This window comes from Rhagoletis zephyria, unplaced genomic scaffold, assembly GCF_001687245.7.
Source record: "Rhagoletis zephyria isolate East Lansing unplaced genomic scaffold, Rhagoletis_zephyria_1.1 Rzeph_scaffold_00338, whole genome shotgun sequence".
In the NCBI taxonomy this organism is placed as follows: Eukaryota; Metazoa; Arthropoda; class Insecta; order Diptera; family Tephritidae; genus Rhagoletis; species Rhagoletis zephyria.
This window is the reverse complement of record NW_016157422.1, coordinates 255,512-277,491: the sequence shown is the minus strand read 5'-3', so window position 1 is coordinate 277,491 and position 21,980 is coordinate 255,512. Positions and strand designations below refer to the sequence as shown.

General features: G+C 42.7%; 1 protein-coding gene across 1 annotated transcript; it reads left to right on the top strand.

Annotated features, from left to right (window-relative positions):
• Positions 1–5,456: 5,456 nt before the first annotated feature.
• Positions 5,457–6,848, top strand: LOC108359100 (uncharacterized). The gene has a single exon (XM_017610779.1). It carries the CDS (start codon positions 5,457–5,459, stop codon positions 6,846–6,848), a length of 1,392 nt encoding a protein of 463 aa, XP_017466268.1.
• The last annotated feature ends 15,132 nt before the right edge of the window (positions 6,849–21,980 follow it).

Below are 21,980 nucleotides of genomic sequence, written 5' to 3'. Positions count from 1 at the left end.
CTTCCCACTCTTCTCCATTTCGCTTAACTCTTTCATGTTCATCGTTGATTGGTTTCACCCTTTTGTAAAATTCTATCGTTTATTCACGTGTGGCTGGTTCGCTAGTTGACGATCGAATGGCGGTCTCCACTGATGCGACGGTCTTGCTAACTTTATTTATTTTATTTTAAATTACCTTCCCTTTTTTCTCTTTTTTTCTTTGAGAGTAACAATTTAATTTAATTTATTTTATGGTTTTCTCCCCCTTTTCCGTGTTGCTAATTTGTTGTGTTTCGGCCGTCTTGAACGCCTTCAGTTCGGCAAGGTTCGCCGTTCTTGTCCTCCTGTCGTCGGTCTTTCGTAGCTCCACGATTACCGGGGATACGTGTCGGAGGTTCTGGTAGGGGCCGGCATATTTTGGGGCTAGCAAAACCCTCCTTCTGCTTTAGATACGCTCCCTAAACGCGCGGCGAAGTCCTTCCGCTGTGGCCTGTCTCATGGGGACCAACTCCACCCACTTGCTAAATCGGGTTCTTGTGCGACCTGCGAGAGCATCTTGCAGGCTGGTTTGTGTTGTTCTTCCTTATACTTCTGGCAGGACTCACATTGACGGACGTACTGGCTGATGTCGCGAAACATTCCTGGCCAATAATACCGATTGGCAATCCGTGCTACTGTTCGGCGCATACCCATGTGTCCCGCGCTTGGTATGTCATGGTTCTCCCTTAGTACTCGTAGACGGAGTGGGTTGAGCACACACAGTTTCCAGGGACTACCTCTTCGTCCTGGGATCGACACGGGATATGACGGTAGAGCTGCCATTCCTGTATCATGTAATCGGCGTATTTCTCCGGGTTGGTACGCACTTCATCGACCCGTCTGTGCCACCACTTACATCGTGGTTCCGCCACTGTTGTTCGTAGTAGCGTTTCTAAGGGTGTTCGAGACAGTGTGTCCGCGACTAAGTTCAGTTTTCCTTTGCGGTACTCGATGTCGAACGCGTGTTGTTGCAACTCCAGTGCCCATCGCGTTATGCGACCTGAGGGGCTTTCGACCGAATTTAACCATTTTAGTGACATGTGGTCGGTTATGACGTTGAATCGGTATCCTTCCAGATAGGGCCTCATTTTGCGTATTCCCCAGACTATGGCTAAGCATTCCTTTCCCTTTGCCGAATAATTGATCTCTGCTTTATTAAGCTTCCGACTTGCGTATGCGATTCCAACTACAGTGTGAGTACTGCCCCTAGGCCGAAATTACTCTCGTCCATCTGCAGGGTCAATTTTTTGCTGAAGTCTGCACGCGAGGATGGGGGCCTCGGTGAGTTTTTTTTTTTATCACTTCCAACGCTTCCTGTTGTTCAGTTCCCCACCTTCAGTGTTTGCCCTTCTTCAGGAGGGCGGTGAATGGTTGGCTTAACATAGCGAAGTCGGGTACGAACCGGCGATACCAGGAAGCTATCCTTCACGTTGGTCGGTGGTTTTAGTTCCTTGATGGCGGCGACTTTGTCGGGGTCGGTGTGTATGACCTTGTCACTAATGACGTGGCGCAAGTACCGGAGCTCCCTTTTAAAAAAGTCGCACTTCTCGGAGTTAATGCGCAGGTTAGCCCGCTGTAGTCGTTGGGGTACCTCTCGCAAGTGTTTCACGTGTTCGTAGAAGGTGGACCCTATGACGATTATGTCGTCGAGGTAAGCAAACGCGTAGGGCTCCATTTCCGGGCCAATGACTTGGTCTAACGCTTTCTGGAATGTGGCGGGGTGCGGAATGTAGGCCGAACGGCATGACGCGCCACTGGAACAGGCCACGTCCCGGTACGGTGAAGGCTATGTTCGGACGGCTTTTGGGCTCCAGAGGTATCTGGCAGTACCCGTTCTTGAGGTCTAAGCTACTGATGTACTTCGCCTGGCGAAGTTTGTCCAATATGTGCTGTATCCTCGGCAAGGGGTATACGGCCGGTACTGACCGGGCATTGAGTTGACGGTAGTCCACGTATAGGCCCCCATTTGCGTTCTTCTTCCGGGCTCGTACGATCGGTGCACTGTGCGGATTGCGAGACGGCTCGATACGTCCTTTCGTGAGTAGCTCATCGATTTCCGCGTCGATGACAGATTGCATTGCAGGGTTTCGCGGGAAGTACCGCTGTTTGATGGGGCGTTCGTCAATCATGATGAACCGGTGCTCTCCCACTGTGGCTACTCCGCTCATAGTCTCGAAATTGTGCAGTTCTTCGGCTAGAAAGTCGCGTATGCGGGCTGCCTCATCTTCGTGGTTGGGGCCCTCGTGTTCTATTCTGTCGACCCTCTCCCTTGCGAACCGTCGTCTTGTACGGCGCCTCCCTTTTCTGCTCTTTGGTGGACGATGGTTCGTCATGACGGGTGGTTCGGGGTCCTCGGTGTTTGGTGTTGGCTCGCTTGGTGTCGTAGGCATCGGTTGTATAGGTGGCTCCGTCAATACGACGCGGTGTCCGCCGCAGGACACCGTAGCTCCCATTCCCCCTAGTGTGTCAAGGCCCAAAATGATGTCGTCAATTGCTCCAGGCATGACATGCATAACGGCGCTGTGGATCGTTTGCCCAAGGCGGACTACGGTCCTCACGGCCTCGGATATTTGGTTCCTGGTGCCATAGGCCATAAGGATTCCTGTGGCCACAGTTATCTTTTTGCCTCTCCCCAAGCTAACCAATTGCTCCGCCACGCTGGCGGACACGAAACTTCTCGAGGCACCTGTGTCGATGACGGCTTCCGCGGGCGCTCCACCCAACGAGATTAGGGCGTAGAGGCGGCCGCATTCCTGGCTCAAAATTATTGGTTGTCCGGCGCTGTACTCGGGGGCTTCTCGGTGATGCTGATCCATGCGTGGTGGCGGTCGTTGCTGAAATGCCTGTCTCGGTTGGGGTGGTGACATAATGGGGTCGTCACCAACGTGTCTCGCTATTTCTCGTCGGGCGGTTTCTGGGGCCCGCCGATGGCTTTCGTAGTCTTCTGCGAGTGTGAGGAGTTCCGTCAAAGTGTTAAAATCTCGCCGTTTGATGTAGAGCAAGTACTCCGGGTGGCTATTCCGAAATATCCTTTCCAGCCGTTGTTCACTACTGTGACCCGCGTGTCGCATCAGGTTTTGAATCGTGATCACGTAGTCCTTGAATTTTCCTCGCGGGTGCTGCCTCCGTTGCCTTATATTATCCTCCAGGCGTTCAAAATACCGGGCCTGTAGGATAAAGTGCAGGAACTCACGTTTTAATGACGCCCAGTTGGTCCAATGCTCGTTGTTGTTGCGGTACCAATGGAGGGCGGTGCCGCTTAGCATTTCAGCCATCGTCTTTGGTAATAGGTCTACATTTAATGTGTAGACGTCGGCCAGCTCCTCTAATCGTTCTATAAACGCCAACGGGTCACGTCTTCCATCGTACTTCACCGACCACTTGCGTACCTGGTCGATGATGGGCGCAAAAGTAACGGTATGCACATGGTTNAAGGCCCAAAATGATGTCGTCAATTGCTCCAGGCATGACATGCATAACGGCGCTGTGGATCGTTTGCCCAAGGCGGACTACGGTCCTCACGGCCTCGGATATTTGGTTCCTGGTGCCATAGGCCATAAGGATTCCTGTGGCCACAGTTATCTTTTTGCCTCTCCCCAAGCTAACCAATTGCTCCGCCACGCTGGCGGACACGAAACTTCTCGAGGCACCTGTGTCGATGACGGCTTCCGCGGGCGCTCCACCCAACGAGATTAGGGCGTAGAGGCGGCCGCATTCCTGGCTCAAAATTATTGGTTGTCCGGCGCTGTACTCGGGGGCTTCTCGGTGATGCTGATCCATGCGTGGTGGCGGTCGTTGCTGAAATGCCTGTCTCGGTTGGGGTGGTGACATAATGGGGTCGTCACCAACGTGTCTCGCTATTTCTCGTCGGGCGGTTTCTGGGGCCCGCCGATGGCTTTCGTAGTCTTCTGCGAGTGTGAGGAGTTCCGTCAAAGTGTTAAAATCTCGCCGTTTGATGTAGAGCAAGTACTCCGGGTGGCTATTCCGAAATATCCTTTCCAGCCGTTGTTCACTACTGTGACCCGCGTGTCGCATCAGGTTTTGAATCGTGATCACGTAGTCCTTGAATTTTCCTCGCGGGTGCTGCCTCCGTTGCCTTATATTATCCTCCAGGCGTTCAAAATACCGGGCCTGTAGGATAAAGTGCAGGAACTCACGTTTTAATGACGCCCAGTTGGTCCAATGCTCGTTGTTGTTGCGGTACCAATGGAGGGCGGTGCCGCTTAGCATTTCAGCCATCGTCTTTGGTAATAGGTCTACATTTAATGTGTAGACGTCGGCCAGCTCCTCTAATCGTTCTATAAACGCCAACGGGTCACGTCTTCCATCGTACTTCACCGACCACTTGCGTACCTGGTCGATGATGGGCGCAAAAGTAACGGTATGCACATGGTTGTCGTTGGTTAGCTCGTCAGCGTTTGGTGAGATTGATGTCGTTGGCGGGTGTTGCGGTGGCGGTTGTATACCCGGTGGTGGATATGTGAACTGGCTCTGCGTTGGAGGCCTAACGGACACATTAGCGGTCCTTTCGCATTGATTCACGGTTAACGGTGTCTTTGGTTCACTTTCGTCTCTCCAGTAGGCCTCCTGCTCGTTGTATGCTGCTTCCATCGCGAGAAATTTTGCGTGAAGTTCCGGGTCGACGAGTGCTTTGGCGGACCATGCCACTATCCGTTTCCTTATCTCTCGAGTGGTGCCTGTGTGTTCGATGCCCAGTTTCTGTGTGATGGACACTAACTGTTCCTTGGATACCCTGTCCAGCCACGCTATGCTCACTGATTCTGTCATGGCTGGTTTAATTGTCGGCTTCGAAATGTTCTCCTCGTATTGTACTATTTGCCGGGTCCCTGCTCGGGCGCCAATTGTAACGAAGCGTTTTTCTGTGAANCATAAGGATTCCTGTGGCCACAGTTATCTTTTTGCCTCTCCCCAAGCTAACCAATTGCTCCGCCACGCTGGCGGACACGAAACTTCTCGAGGCACCTGTGTCGATGACGGCTTCCGCGGGCNAAATGTTCTCCTCGTATTGTACTATTTGCCGGGTCCCTGCTCGGGCGCCAATTGTAACGAAGCGTTTTTCTGTGAAGGCCCCGACGCTTAGGTTTTCTATGCTGGGGTATACTCGCCATGCCTTGGGTCCGTTACAATAAATTTATATTGTGGGGCCTTTGCAAATAGTACTTTATTTAATTATTTCTTATCCTCTAAAAAACGTGTTACTAGAAGACAAAAACACATACAAAACTTCAAGAACAGACCCAACGAGCACTCTGCAGAGAAAAAACAATAAAATAGTTGATGAGCTCTACAAAGCCAAACACATAAACAAAAGGGAAAAGCAGCTTCTCACCAGCACCGCAGCTGCAGCGCCAAGGCTATATGGGCTGCCGAAAATTCACAAACCGCAAGTTCCTTTACGCCCCATTGCTTCGTCAGTCATGGTCCCCTGTTACAAGTTATCCAAATATGTCGGAGAAATACTCAAGCCATTGATTTCAGAGAGATACAATGTGAAGAATGCGTTTAATTTGAAAGAGAGATTAACGAATATAAGTGTATCTGATGAAGATGTTTTAGTGTCGTTCGATGTCATCTCCTTGTTTACGAATATACCGACAATGTTAGCCACAAAAATTATTATGAAAAAGTGGGACCAGATACAACGGACAACCAGCATTCCAAAACACAAATTCCAACAAATTCTTGACTTCTGCCTTAAAGATAATAACTACTTCATGTGCAATAACAAACTATACACCCAAACATTTGGAATGCCAATGGGCAACCCCCTCTCACCGACAATTGCCGACATCATTATGGACGACCTTCTGGACAACACCATCTCGGAGCTGAAACAACACTTCAACATTGACATCAAGTTTATCAACAAATATGTAGACGATATTTTTGCAATAACAAACCGCAACGACGTGAATACAATTCTAGAGACGCTAAACAAATACCACCCAAAACTTCAGTTTACCATGGAAATGGAAGAAAACGCGAGCATACCTTTCCTTGATGTCCGTATACACAAAAACAACAACAATATTGTTCTAAACTGGTACTCGAAACCAACGTCGTCTGGACGCCTGATCAATTATCTCTCCTCCCAACCAAGAAAATATAAAATCAACACCGCGAAAAATCTTATACACAAAATACTGACGATAAGCGACCAAAAATTTCACGAAGCCAACATAGAGAAAATACACAGCATTTTGAAAAGCAACAATTATCCCAATCACCTGATACGCGAACTAATAAAACAAGAAACAATGCGAATAGGAAATCAGCAAAATAAAACGCCGACCACAGCAACAGCAAATACACCAAAGAAGTACTACAGCGTCACTTACATCCCCAAGCTAAGCGAAAACTTTGATCACAGCACATTAAAGGAACAAAACATAACTCTCGCCTACAAAACAAATAACACGTTAGCTAGAATCTACACAAGAACAAAAAGCCCACTAGACATACAGCAACAAAACAACGTTGTTTATGAAATACAATGTAAGGGCAAAGAGAACGAAAACTGTGGTAAAGTGTACATAGGGACAACAAAACGCGCATTAGGTGTTCGCATAGCCGAACATCAAACAGATATAAGGAAACAAAAACACAGCACAGCCCTATCACAGCACATATTAAACAGCGGCCACACAGCTGATTTCACTAACACTAGGATTATTGACAAGGAAAAGAGGGAAATGACGAGATACACTTTGGAAAGCTTAAGAATATTAGAAAAAAGGGAGAATACGATCAACAAAAAAGAAGATACGGACAACATCGCGGCCGCCTACATGTTATGCATATCAAAATAAACAATTTAGTAATGACAAGACTACCATAAAGAGTGGTACTGATTATGTGTATATGTATTAATATTAAGTTTAAAGTAAATGTTTAATATTATTGTGAGTATATGTTCTTTGTATTAGTCCATAATTGTTGTCTTTGTTTTTACAAACACATGTATGCCAACTTTTATTATTCATTTGAACATCTTTTGTTTTTTCGTTGTATTTCTTTGTTGGATTTAATAAACATAGTGGCCCCTGATGATGCTGGAAATTTCAGCGAAACGTTGGGCAACGAAGGTGGAATAAGTGTTTTATTTGCACCATTAAATAATAGATCACACCAGCCTACAAGTGTACCAAAAATATATTCTACAAAGTGATCGCTACAAAAACCAAAAAACGTGTTACTTCTAAATTTCTATAAACATAATACGATTAACGGTGTGTGAATTCCTAACAGTGAATTCCCAGCGCGCTGCTGCTTGGTGACGTCGACGCTATCCTGTCGGCGCTCCGCTGATGGACGACGTTGGTGCCATTATGCCGGCGTTCTGCTGCTGTGCGCTACTGCATCGGCGCTCTGCTCCTATGCGACGTCGGCGCTTTGCTACTATACGATGTCGACGCTACTGCTACTATGGGACGTCGGTGCTACTGTGTCGGCGCTCTGCTAGTGGACGGCGTCGGCGCTCTGCTACTATGCGATGTCGACGCTACTGCTACTATGCGACATCGACGCTACTGCTACTATGCGACGTCGGCGCTACTGTGTCGGCGCTCTGCTTCCGTGCGACGTCGGCGCTCTGCTCCTGTGTCGCGGGCGTCGCCGTTGCGCGGGCTTGCGGTGGACTGAGGTGTGTAGGCACTCTAGCCCTGAACGGCCAAACCTTGTATTGCGAACAGTGTACAAGTCAAGGGCCCTTCGCTAGTAGCTGTGCGTTCACAGCTGCAGTTCCGCGTTGACGCGCGGTGGTAGGGCGATGCCGGCGCTACTCCGCCGGGTCTCTACTGTTGGGCGAACGGGCGTCGCCGTCACGCGGGATACCGGTTGACTGTGGGGCGGCGGCACTCTATCTTTGAACAGCCAAGCCTTGTATTGAGAACAGTGAAAATGTAAGAGCTCCTCACTAATAGCTGTGCGTCCACGACCACAGCTCCATGCTGACTGACTGGTATGTTGCCAAGTCACATCTCTTATAGCTGGTGCTCTTCGTTTTGCTGAGTTGTATGGCTACATGTTGCGTTGATATGGTGACGGTGTCACCAGGGAGTGTTGATACGGTCTCTTATGCTGCTGTAGTCGTCGTTGTGGCTGTTGTAGTCGTTGTTGCTGGTGTAGGGGCGGCGTTCGTGTGGGCTAAATTCCGTGGATATTTAGTCCTCACAGAAAATAAAGAGCCCCGGGGTTAAAGAATTCTTGGACCGAGAACTAAGCGTCTTCGAGCAAATGACTGGTACCTCCAAGAGAGCCACGCAGAAACGAAAGTGGAGACTATGCGTGGAATACCGTCAGTTGAACGCACGGTCGGTGCCCGACGCATACCCACTACCCAGGATCCATCACATCCTAGAGCGGCTACGCAGTGCCAAGGTCATCAGCAGCTTAGACCTTAAGAACGCCTATTGGCAAATTCCTATGGATGAGAAAATCAAAGAGTGTACGGCGTTTACCGTGCCAGGTCGCGGACTGCTTCAATGGTGCGTGATGCCGTTTGGGCTCCACTCCGCACCAGCGACGTTCCAACGTGCGTTAGACCGCGTTATCGGGCCCGAACTAGAGCCACACCCATTCACCTACCTGGACGATATAATCGTGACCAGCACATCCATCGAGGAGCACATCCGACATCTCATCGAGGTATTCCGACGATTACGAGAGGCGAACTTGAAGGTCAATCCAGAAAAATGGGAATTTTTTAAGGACGAGCTTAAGTATTTAGGTCACGTAGTAAGCAAGGATAGGTTCCATACGGATCCAGACAAGGTCGAAGCTGTGAAGAACATGAAGGCCCCGGCGAGCGAGAGCTACGTTGTTTCCTAGGCGTAGCGTCCTGGTACCGGCGATTCGTACCAGGTTTTTCGCGCGTTGTCCACCCGGCCACCGTGCTACTAAAGAAAGGCAAGCGATTTCAGTGGTCGTATGAGCAACAAGCTGCTGACGAAGCCCTGAAAAGAGCACTAACCGAAGCCCCGGTACTGGCGTGCCTCGACTTTACTAAGAAGTTCATACAGCAGACAGACGCCAGCGACTATGGTTTGGGGGCGGTTCTCACCCAAGACGTCGATGGAGAAGAGCCGCCACCTTAACAAGGCGGAAAGCAACTACTCTCCGACAGAGAAAGAATGCCATGCCAGTGTGTGGGCGATTCGGAAAATGAGGCCGTACCTATAGGGGTACACGTTTACGGTGATAACGGACCACTTATCTCTAAAGTGGTTAAACGCGATCGAGATTCCGTCCGATAGAATCGCGAGGTAGGCACTCGAGCTGCAGCAACACTCGTTCGACGTACAGTATAGGAAAGGAAAGCTGAACGTAATTGCGGACGCTCTCTCACGAGAGCCCCAAGGGGGACAACTGGGAATCATTAGCCAAGAATGCCAGACAGAAGAACCGACAAATGGCTGGAGGAGAAGATAAGGGAAGTAAGGGCTAACCCCATCAAATTTCCAGACTACACGGTGGAATACGGTAAATTATATCGGCACCTCCCTGCCTACGCGGATGGTGAAGACTACATCCCGTGGAAGTTTTGCGTAGCGAAGAACCCCCAAGGTCCACGAAACACCCAGGGCTGGCCACATGGGCGTACGAAAGACCATCGCAAGAGCCACCGCACGATATTACTGGCCCGGCATGTTCCGTGATGTGCGGAAATACGTGAAAGGGTGTCAGTCGTGCCAGATCTATAAACCTAACCAGCAGCAAGCCGCGAGGAAGATGTTGACCCAACTTGCGGACGAGCCTTGGGCCTTTTTATGCGCCGACTTCATCGGGCCGCTACCGCGATCAAAACACGGCAGCACGATAATACTCGTACTTCATGACAAATTCTCTAAATGGGTAGAGATTGTACCACTCCGGAAAGCGACGACAGAGAGCCTGAGTAAGTCGTTTCAGGAACGAATCCTCGCGCGATTCGGCGTTCCGAAAATCCTGGTGACGGATAACGGAGCGCAATTCACCAGTCGAGCATTCAATTAGTTCCTAGAGCAATATGGGGTGAAGCATTAATTCACTGCTCCGTATACCCCACAGGAAAACCCGACAGAGAGAACGAACCGTAACGTAAAACGGATCATCTCACAGTTTACAGGCGGGCAACAACGGAACTAGGACGACCTGTTACCCGAAATAATTCTAGCACTGAATACTAGCATCTGCCAATCCACCGGCTACAGTCCGGCATTCCTGACACAAGGACGCGAGCCGAGACTCCCAGGGGCAGTCTACGATGAGAGCACGCTGAAGGAAGTGTTCAGTCTGGTGCGCCAAAACCAACAGCGGGCATCGGCGGAACAAGCACGGCATTACAACCTACGGAGGAGATAATGGAGGCCACCTATAGGCGACCTAGTGTTACTCAGAGAGCACCCACAATCGAAAGCAGTAGACAACTTTGCGGCAAAGTTGGCCCCGAAATATACCGGGCCTCACACGGTAAGAAACTTCGCTTCACCAGTTATAGTGGAGGTGGAAACACACGATAAGACGAGGACAGCCCACATAAGCGACGTCAAGGCTTTTGACGAGAGGAGAGACGAACCTCCCGGAAGCAGAAAACAACCCCCCAGCGAAAATACGAAGCACCGAAACGAAGGCACCGAGACGAAAATTAATGAAGGGAAGTTTTGGGAGGAAAGGAAACTTGAGGAAAATTTCAGAGAAGAACTGCAGGGGGAAAACGATGTATGAGGCGAAATTTACGTAGAAAAAGAGGAAAGAAAATTTATATTTAAAAAAAACGGGGGAAAAACAAGGAATATTTTGAAGGAAGGAAATTGAAGGGAAACGAGGAAAGTAAGGAGAAAACAAATGATTTGAGAAGAAGGGAACAATTTTTTTAGTTTAAGAAATTTAAAAAAAAAAATTAAGAAAATTTTAGGAACCAAATGCTAAGGTAAAGCTCTCTAGGAAAAAATGGTACGGATTCTGTTTGCGAGGAAAATCTTTTTTGCTTGAGGGAAATTTTTAGAAAAAGCTGTAGATGTGAATTTTTTTTTAAGAAAAAATGTAAATTTTATTCCGAGCCAGCGATTTTTTCTATCATTTTTTTTTCATAAAGTGGCTCACCTGTTGAAACAGCTGTATTGAAAATGACTCAAAATATGTTTCTGGGGGTTTTTGGGGTCGAGGAATCCATTTATGACGTTAATTTTTTCTTTTGAGGGCCGCCAGAGGGCGCTTTCTTACTTTTTTTGGACTTTAACGCCTTTTTTCTGAAAACCGACAGCATTGTTGAGAAAATCCACGAAATTTGAATTTTTCACAATGCAATTTCAATTTTTAAATAGCCGAAAATGTAAGTGGCGTGATCCAGCACGTAAACAAATAAGCGCGCAAAGGGAAAACGCAAACAAGATACCGTCGGCATATGTATGTACATACATGCATGTCTATATGCACCAGCACGAAAACAAAGGCACAGGGCCCAACGCTGCCTACGCAAAATGCATTTGAACAAACATGGGGCACCATATGAACATGTATATATACCTACCCTGCAGAGAAACCCCAAACTAGGCAGGAGAAAAACTAGTTTGCAGCTAGAATTTCCTGACTGAAACCGAACTAGTTCGAAAATGACCAGACTAGTACCAAGTACAATACGATTTATCCATGCCCTGTTTTATTTGGCTTCGACAGTTTAATAGTACAATATAACAATAATAATAATAATAATAGATTGGCGCTTACACATATGTTAGTGTTTGGCCGAGCTTCTCCTCCGATTTGTGGTGTGCGCCTTGATGTTGTCACGGAAAGCGAACGCTGACTCCGAACGGCGATTGTATTTTCTGCCGTTTTTCATGGCAGAATACAATACAATAGAGTACACAAAATATTACAACTTTTATTTGGGTATATTGTAGACCGTTAAAGCGATTACGTACTCGCAATTATACCATACATGGTAAATAATGATTAATATTCATAACGATTATTAATTAAAACATGTTTTTTTGGATAACCGTTTAATGATTAAATACCGATATTAGCACATTTTTAATGATTAATCATTAATTACTTAAACAAAAATCTTTTTTATTAATTCGTTAATTTTAATTATATCATTATTTTGTTATTTTTGATCATTTGCAATTATTTTGGACTTTTTTAATTACACTATTAATATAATTATTTGATTAATTTCAATTATCAATCGATAAGCCAAACTATAGACAAAAATTAAGAATATTTAATAACTGCATGAATTATTTATTTATTTTATTCTTATCCAAATCTCAAATTTTATGAGTTAATTATTACTTTTATAAAGTTTAAAAAACAAAGAACTGAAATGGGTGAAGTTAATTTATTTTATTTGATTTAATGAAAACTTTTATTTTTATTTAAGTTCACTCGAAAATTATCATTCGTGATGATAGTTCGAACTAAAGTATTTATTTTATTTTTAACTAAAATTTTTCTTTGCATTTTTAATATTATTAAAAAAGATGAAAAATATAGTATTTATTGCACCTGAAAGCTTTTACTTTTAATAACATTTAATGAAAAATGCATTTAAATTTATGTTCGAAAGTGTGATATATTTATGTATTTATTTTTGCTTTTAATTTAACACTAATTATTTTCAAATCTAAGGCAAAGTTTTCTTAATCAAAAGCTTTTATTGTATATTCATGAATTCATTTTATTTTTTGACTCCCACAGTAGTGGTTTTGGTCCATAATTGAACTAGTAATTTTCTGTCTATTTTGAACTAGTATGAGACTGGTATATTTCTGACCGAAATCTGACAATTGCCATCTCGTAGGACATCCCTATGTTAAAAATACCAGTTAATTGCATGGAAAAAAGATAGTTGGCTGACTAGTTGGGCATGCGGGTCATACTAGTTGTGAGGTAGTTTACAACTAGTACATTTGACTACAGGGTACATACAGCACACATACAACTAGGGTGGCCAGATGCGCTGATTTAATCAGTACGTGTGCTGATTTTTTTCTATTGTACTGATTTTTATGAGCCCGAAATCAGTACGAAAAATCTACTGATTTTTTGAGTTTGTACTGATTTTTACATTTAATACTTTTGTAAATTCGGGTAATTGACATTTACTTGAGGTTTACATGTTCAAAACAATGGTTTTTGACAACTCATACGTGTGAGCAGATTGAAAGCATTAATTAAATTTAAACCATTATTAAAAAGGTGTCAGCTTGCAATTGTTTCGTTTCCTAGGATTTCGCAAAATAACAAACTGTTTGGATTCAACCCAACCCAATTTCATGATTTGCAGGTTTTACAGGATTTACAGGAAAAGCTGGTTTCGCCATTAATAAATCTTATGAAAGGTGGTGGTGAGTTAATCGTATATTAGGTACACTGAGAAGATGACAATAAGAGATAATCTTTCGATTATAATTAAACATCCACTGACAAATCGGCTGTCAGTATTTCAAACTTAAGACGACTACTGCTACGGAGCAATGTAAGGTCTAAAAATTTGGAAAAGGTGCAAACTACCGACTCTTGGATATGATATATGTAGCTTTACTTTGATTTCTGATGTTCGACCACCTGTAATTTAACTTGCGCATACACATTTTACACTATTAAATTTCATTCGTACTCGAAAATTCGTTTAGCGATAATTCTGATATACCTTTCAGTCAACATTTTAATGTGAATGTTGTATTTAATAAGCACACCAACTAAATATGTTTCAAATTTGTAGCTTAAAATATAGAAACAGGTTCTGACTCGAGCTCGTCTTCTACTGAAACTGAATCGGCTATAAATTTTTTTTTATTTCCTCAATTCTTATAAATTTTCTATAAAGTTGGAGACTTCAACTCACATGTCTTTTGTTATAGAATTAACTATATTTTTATAAAAAAATTAAATTAAGTAAAGAAAGAAAAAATTTTCAAAACCTGTCAATACATTTTACTATTATTTTCCTGAGCACAGCTGTACATACATACGTAATATCATTGATTTGTTTTAAAGTAATGAATTTTTGTATTGATAATACTATACGTATTTAAAAGTCTATTAGTTATTTTTTTTTTTAAATTAATGCGCTGTTATTTGGTTGTTATGTTTTTAATAATAAAAAATACGCTTAAAAATGAGCTGATTTTTATGGCTCTGTACTGAGATTTGATCCCAACTGTACTGATTATGTCCCTATAATATCTGGCCACCCTACATACAACACACATCAACACACGAACTAGGGCACAGGAGCAGCAGGCAAAATGTTGTGATCAGGTGCATTAACGCAACCAACAACACCCAACAAGCCAAAAGGCAACGACTATGTACAGCAACGTAACCCAGCCAATTGTGCCGCGTTTAGATAAAAAGGCGGCAAAGAAACGAATATCGATTACGGCGACACCTCCAACAAGAACGAATGTCACTAACCAAACAGTCGGGTGTGAGGACCCCAATCCTATGGCTTGGAGCCCTCACAAAACTCATCTATATATACACATAATTTTTGAATTGTATATAAAATATATAATGGTTAAGTAATACATGCTTTGAATTGAAAATACATACTTTGAATTGTAGCCACATATTGTACATCACTAAGTGATTTGAACTACCGTTATTATTCCATGTAATCATATACATACAATTGTACATATACTTTAAGCACGATGGCAATAGAGAACAAAGCGCAAAGGACAACGGGACATACGCGACGCGACCGCGGCCGGCAATTTGTATAACTAGCCGGCCAGCAATCAAAGCAGACAGGAGTCTTCAGGCGACTGCTGCAGAGTTGGGAGCTTTTTCACGCATAGGGTAGGCTCTACTCCCTATGCTAGGTATCAGGAGACGGGCAGGTTCTACTCCCACCATTAGCGCACACAAGGAGTGGGTTTTGGGGTTCAACCCCCATAGAAGATGTTGATAGAAGAAACTTTCTTTTCCATTTCTGGTGCGTAATTTTATCCTATGCACTTTTCGTTTTTCTTGAGAGCTTCCAAAGTTTAACTGCGAATGAAAACGTTTTCCTAAAAATATGCATTGCATATTCACTTACTGTTGTTTTTACACTTTACAGCCTAAAAGAGTTTACCACTGCTATGTACTTAATAAGAATTCGAAGATTTAATTTGCCAACTATGAATTCGTTCCACCAAAATAAGCTACATAATAAAAATACAAATTCAGTTAATTTTTTCGGTACTCGAAATATTAAAAAAATTAGGCAATCGTAAAAAATCACCATCTCCATCAAAAGCCAAAAACCAGAAATCGAGGACAATGAACATTAAAACTGTTTTTAATATTTTTATTACTTTTGAAAGTTGAGCGCGTCTTGTTTTTATAGAACTTTTTGTTAAACTAGTGATGTTTAAGCAAAACACACAACCAACTTCAATTCTCATATACACATTTTAAAGTGCCGTTAATTTTTTCCTGTTCCAATGATCGGATCTAAACCAAATTACGGGACGACCCTTGAGGTACCATATCTACGATAAAAAAATAAATATTGAAATCGGTTCACGTGGTCCAAAGTTATGCAGTAGAATACCTTAAAAAAGAAAAAATATTCCGATGGATTGGTAAGCGCTCCCACTTTTTGAAGCCGGTTAAAAGTGTTTTCGGAAATCACCACATTTCCTCATCAGACTTCTTTCAGTAGGATTCAGCCAGTCTCAGCCTACGCACTGCGCTAAGTTCGCCTTGTGAATTCATGTTGCTTTTTCCACTATTTCATTTGTTAAGCCAACTACAATCAAGCGCAGCTATTCCAGTGCTATTTAAACTTGATCTATTGGCGTTTGAGTTCTTTGTTAATTTTAGTAAATAAAGTGCAATTTATGAAACTTTAAAAAGTTTATTTATTTATTACGTACTGTACATAAAACTTGCATAAATGTATTTTAAAGAGCATATTATCTGAAGCGAATTTTCAATATTTTCTGGTATTATATATTTAGAAGTATAAAACCCCTCCCAAAATATATACCTGGGTGCGCCTGACTCCCACTCCTATAGATCTTAGCCAGGTATTCAGAGACGGGCAGGTTCTACTCCCTCTCTTGGAAGGTTGTGGGTAGGTTCTACTACCGCTCCTTTACTATAGCCGTAATTATATTTGGTGGGACGGAGCTACACCCACCAATCGGAGAGGAACGGGTAGGTTCTACTCCCGTCCTCTTAACGTACGACCAAGACAGATGAGTGCTTTGCTATAAACCAAAAAAGGAACCCTTATTATTTTTGTTGAGAACCCGGCAGCCGATGAGCATACCCAGCATAACCCAGAGTTCGTCACAATATGAGCATGGGGTATGTACTAGTAAGTTATTTAAGTATTAAGGAATTAATAAGAAAACATTAATATTTGGTCAGTACAAATTTTGATTTGGTTCAGAGAATGTAGATTAACCGTTATCAAAATCAGAGTTTTCATAAACTTTTAAAGTATAAAGTTTTATAACCCCATACATTTTAGTATACGAAAGTGCAAGTTTGAAGTTGCTAAACAATCCAGATAATTTTTGGTAATTTGTTTTGTGAGGACCCCGGATCCTGTGGCCCTGGGGCCCACAACAATTTATATATATTAGACAGATTGTAAAAACTCACCTGAGCAAGTCTGGTTGCCAAATGCAAATATCAACCCGATGCGAGTCTCCGTTTTGTACAATTTTGGGCTCTAATATTTAACAGCGTGTTCAAGAAGATGGCAAGGGTAGAAAATTGTAGAAAATTGACGAAACTAGGCTAATGATATGTTTTTGAGTTCGTTGAACACGATGGGTTCAATTATTTTTCTCTACAATCAAAATGTCTTGAGAAACTCAAGAAAATCTGGAAAAAAGGGGAAAAAATATAAAATTTTCACTTTTAATGCTTAAAATTTATTCTTTCGGATTTGTTTTTTCAACGGAAGATACTCAGGATCGTTTGCCATTCAAAGAGCTTTAAAACTAAAAAAAACAAATGGTATAAGTTTATCGAATCGGTGTCAAGATACGAGCAAATTTCTAAAACGGTGCTAATGCCAAAAATATCAATGCTCCGGGTAACAGGTTAAATAACTCATGAAACAAACTCTGAGGGTAAGTTTCAAGTTTCTATGTTTGTAAATCATCACAAGGTGTACATGTATCTTATCAGGACAGGGAGCTTGCAGACAAAATTAACAAAGGTAAAGAAAATAAGTGAAAACATAATTTATTACGATTTTATCAATACATATGTAATTCTTCTTCTCAAACACTTTACTGTGAATATTTTACCCTCGTTTTCAGTCTTTTACAGTCTAAGGATTCTAGAATTTCCTTTTTTAGACAAGAAGGAAACAATTTCATAAAAATTAAAAGCCTCTTCATATTTGATCGAAATAAAAAATTTAGAAAAGATAAATTAGAATTTTGCCCGATTGAACCCAATTAAATATTTATATATTTTTTTCATTTTAAAGCTCTTTGAATGGCCACGACCCTGAGTATCTGAGGCTGATAAAGACAAATTCTAAACAACAGATTTTAAGCACTTAAAGTGAAAATTTTATTTTTTTCTCCTTTTTTCTCAGATTTTCTTAAATTTCCCAACGATTTTTGATTGTAGAGAAAACTAAATGATCCCATCGTATCCACAAAATCTACCCTTTCTATCTTCCTTAACACGCTCTTAAATATCAGAGCACAAAATTATACAAAACGGAGACTCGCATCGGGTTAATATTTAAATTTGGCAACCAGACTTGGTCAGGTGGGTTTTTACAAGTATTCGAAAGTGTTTAGCAATCAGCCTCAAAAAAAATAATAACATTAAGTAAAATTGGGTCAGTCTAATATATATATATGAATTTTTAATTTGAATTGTATGAGCTAGGCTAATAGACACATGTATAAATATAAACTTATGGTTGAATTATTCATACATATATGGGACATTCTTTTTTATATTGGACACCAAATTTGGTGTCACACTTTCGGTTGGCTTCAAATTTTTTTATGGGTTCTATACATGAAATCGGCCGCTGTGGTGTATTGGTAAGCAGTGCGCGCTTCCACTCCGCAACGCCTGGGTTCAAGCCCTGGCCAAAGCAACATCGCGGAAAAAATATAGAAAAAAAGTTTTTTCTTAAGAGCGGTCGTCCCTCAAACCTCCGAGTGTATTTCTGCCATGAAAAACAGCTTCTCATAAAAATACAATCGCCGTTCGGAGTCGGCGTAAAACTGTGGGTCCCTCCGCTTTGTGTGACAACATCAAGGCGCACGCCACAAATCGGAGGAGAAGCTCGTCCAAACATTAACATATGTGTACGCGCCAATCTATTGTTATTATTATACATGAAATAAGCTAACACGTATTCGAGGAATGATCTGTCAAAGTTTGCATTTTTTCGTGATTCTGACTAATCATGTACTTCTTCAAATCGTTATATCTCGGGTTCTGCTCATCGTAGAGACTTCATCCAACGTCATTTTATAGCTGAAGAAACGGGCTTAACATTTCTATATATAAGATGGTTAAGATTGTCCTAAAGCTAACTTAGCTAATAACAGCTGAACTTTTTGAAGTTCATTTGTATAATGAAGACCAGTAATTTATGGATTTAAAATTATACCATCGTAATCCTTGTTTAATTCTCTATGAAAATCAATCCATATAGATATTCTGGCGAAATCCACAATAAAGTCTAAATTTATGACCTTTGGTTTTAATATAGCCAAGCCCATTTCTAGAATATTCTTTAATTGAAAAAGTTGTGGAACAAATGTTGTTAACGAAGTGATACTCTGCCGAAATCTTCAATAAAATACGCGTTTTGCTAACTTTAGTTCTGCAATTGCCACGCCATACTATTATTATTTGTGGATAGGTATTCGGAATCCGCAATAAAATTTAACTTTTTGCAAAAATCCGATGTTGAACACTTTACTAAATATATCTCATCACAAGTTTTAGAAAATAAATAGCAAAGAATTTTTAATTCTCACAAAACAAAACATCTCGTCATAGAGAAAAATATTTTATGGTATTTGAAAAACCCCCATTTTTTCGAACCACGTTTTTTTGTAGAGAATAAAACAAGGATTACGATGGTATAATTTTAAATCCCTAATTTACTGGTCTTCACTATACAAATCAACTTCAAAAAGCTCAGCTGTTAATAGCTAAGTTAGCTTTAGGACAATATAGACCATCTTATATATAGGAATATTAAGCCCGTTTCCTTAGCTTTAAAACGACGTTAAGATGAATTCTGTACGATGAGCGAGATATAACGATTTGAAGAAGAATATGATTAGCCAGAATCACGAAAAAATTCTAACTTTGGCAGATCATATCTCCAAAGAAAAAAAATTAAAAAAGAATTCCTCGAACACGTGTTAGCTTATTTCATTTAGAGAACCCACAAAAAAAATTTGAAGCGAATCGGAGCCATGACATAACTTTTTTTACGAAATTCTTCCGACTTAAAAAAGAATGGCTCATATATGTACATACACTTATTTGAATTGTAGTTTATATACGTATATAGTATATATATACTATATACCCATGTACATATGCATACATACACACATACATACATTGAATTATTACTTTGCATATAAAGCACAAAAAATTAGTTTGAGGATAGTTATTTGCGGATGGAAAAAATTGTATAAAAGGAGCAGTGCTAACAAGCATTGGTCATTAGTTAGGCATACGTGACACGCGTCCCTACGTGGGTCACACGGGTAGTGGAAGAGGAATCAAACCTCCGAGACTATTATTATATGTTCGAAGTGGGCTTAATCCACTAAGACTGGTGCTAGCTGTAGGGTTTAAACTACTCTAGTTCTATGCTTTAGAGAGTAGACATAGCGAGAGTATAGCAAATAAACGAGCTATAAACTAGAAGCGAGTGTGTTCTAATTTCTTGAGGAGATACGGTGTTTACTCTTTACAGAACCCTGGACAACCGAGAGCTACGCTCAGCACTCAGGAAAGTCCGTTACAAATGGCGCCCGAACAGTGACTCTAAAAGGAAACTAAAAACAACATAAAGGAGAGTGACGTGAAAAAAAGAACACAAGTGATAGAGAGAGGGTTCAGTGACCACCCGAAAGACCCAAACTTAAAGAACAGTACAAAAACAAATGGGGCACAATTGAGAGAGACACAAAAGCGTAGTGACTACCCGAAGAAATATAATGGTAACGAGAAAGTGGGTACATTACCTCAACCGAGAGGAGCTGACCTGTGTGATAGAGTTCAGCCTCGAACAGACCGGAACCGTAGAGGAGCTGCGAAAACGCTTCTCGCCATTTATACAAGAAGAGATTAACAACGAAGACTACCAAACGCGGTTCGTAGAGCTAGAAGCGAAACACTCAAGGTCAGCGTTGACTTTTACCGCAGCAACACCAAGCGGAAGCCAGGGTGCCAGTGTCATGTAGTAACCAATGCCCGTTGACGCGTTTGAGACACTACAGCCATACGAAATGTATCCTACAACATCGCTGGCAACCATCATGGACCGAGTGCGCAAGTGGGGTTTCAAATACGATGCCGACCGAGACCCGCTCAGCTTCATCGACCGTGTGGAAGAATTGGCGGAACTATATGAGGTAAATCGCGACTTGTTACCGCGAGCAATGCCAGAACTACTTAAAGAGAAGGCGTTGTCACAATTCCGCAGTAATAACTGGAATCGGCGACAGTGGGAGGAATTCAAAAGAGGCTTTCTAAGGTTCTTCTAAACTCTCGCTACCACGAAGCCTTAGACGATGAGATCCGGCATCGTGTCCAACAACAGAGCGAGAAGTTCAAAGACAATGTGCTGGCCTTTCAGAGTCTAATGCGACAGCCGAACTACACCTCAGAGCAGAAGTTAACCCGTATCTACAGAAACTCTAGAAGCGAGTTCCAATGGTATGTCAAACGATCAGAGATAGTGAGTTTGGCGGAGGACATGGAAAATATCCCCCGGTGAGAGAGCCACAGAGAGCAGCAGCGCGAACAACTCCGTGGGTCACGGAGAGATATCAGCATATGCGCGAGCTTTTTAGGAGTGACGAGGCGGCTAAATCCGAGAGAACGCAGTGCAGTCGGAGTAAGTTAATCCGTGGACTGCGTGTAGACATTGCGGAGAAGCCATTTTGCGATGGAGTTCACAGCTGCACGGAGAGAGTTTTGTTGGACCTGTGGTCGATGCAATGTCCCGACCCGAGAGTGCTGCCTTAGGGCATCGGGAAACGGGTCGAGGTCCCATTTGCGGCGTGGAGAAGGCGTCAGGTAGAAAAACCTCGCCCAAACTAAAGAGTGTTTCAAGGCAGACGAATGACCGAATTATGGCGGCGAGCAAAGCAGATGAAGTCGGCGTAGTAGCTGCAGTTGATACCAGCACAACAAGAAGTTTCTTCAGCGAAGCCATTTTTAAGAAACTGGATGTGGGAGAAGTTAGGTAGGTGAACACGCGTGTGGAAATGGGTGATGAGAGATCCAAAACGGTGCTGAAGGCTATAACGGCACGGGTAGAGCTAGCGAATCAGGCGCATGGAAGCGATCGTTTCATACTGCCCGGTTTGATGGATGAAGTTGTCCTTGGAACAGATTACCTGGCAAAAGCGGGGGTCCGATTATGTTGCGGAGACTTAGACGTGACACTCCAAGAATAGAAGGAGAAGGTGCAAAGAGGTCAGGTAAATGAAATAAACCCAAATCAAACCCCATGCCTACAGGAGCCGCGACAACCGAAGAAGTGAGGGAGTTATTAAAGCGGGAGTTGCAAGCATTCGAGAAGATTTCGGGGGTATCAAACATCGCCCCTCACCGAATTGTAATGAAGGATGACCGGCGGATTAAGCAGAGATACTGCCCGAAGAACCCGCAGATGGAAGAAATCATCAACGCGGAGATCGACGACCTTATCGAGAAAGGGTGCGACTACGAAGCGCGCGCTACATTAGCAACCTAGACCTGAAAAAACG

Excerpts from the sequence above, each read along its gene's own strand:
- LOC108359100 (XM_017610779.1), top strand. The coding sequence starts at position 5,457 with ATGGTCCCCTGTTACAAGTTATCCAAATATGTCGGAGAAATACTCAAG.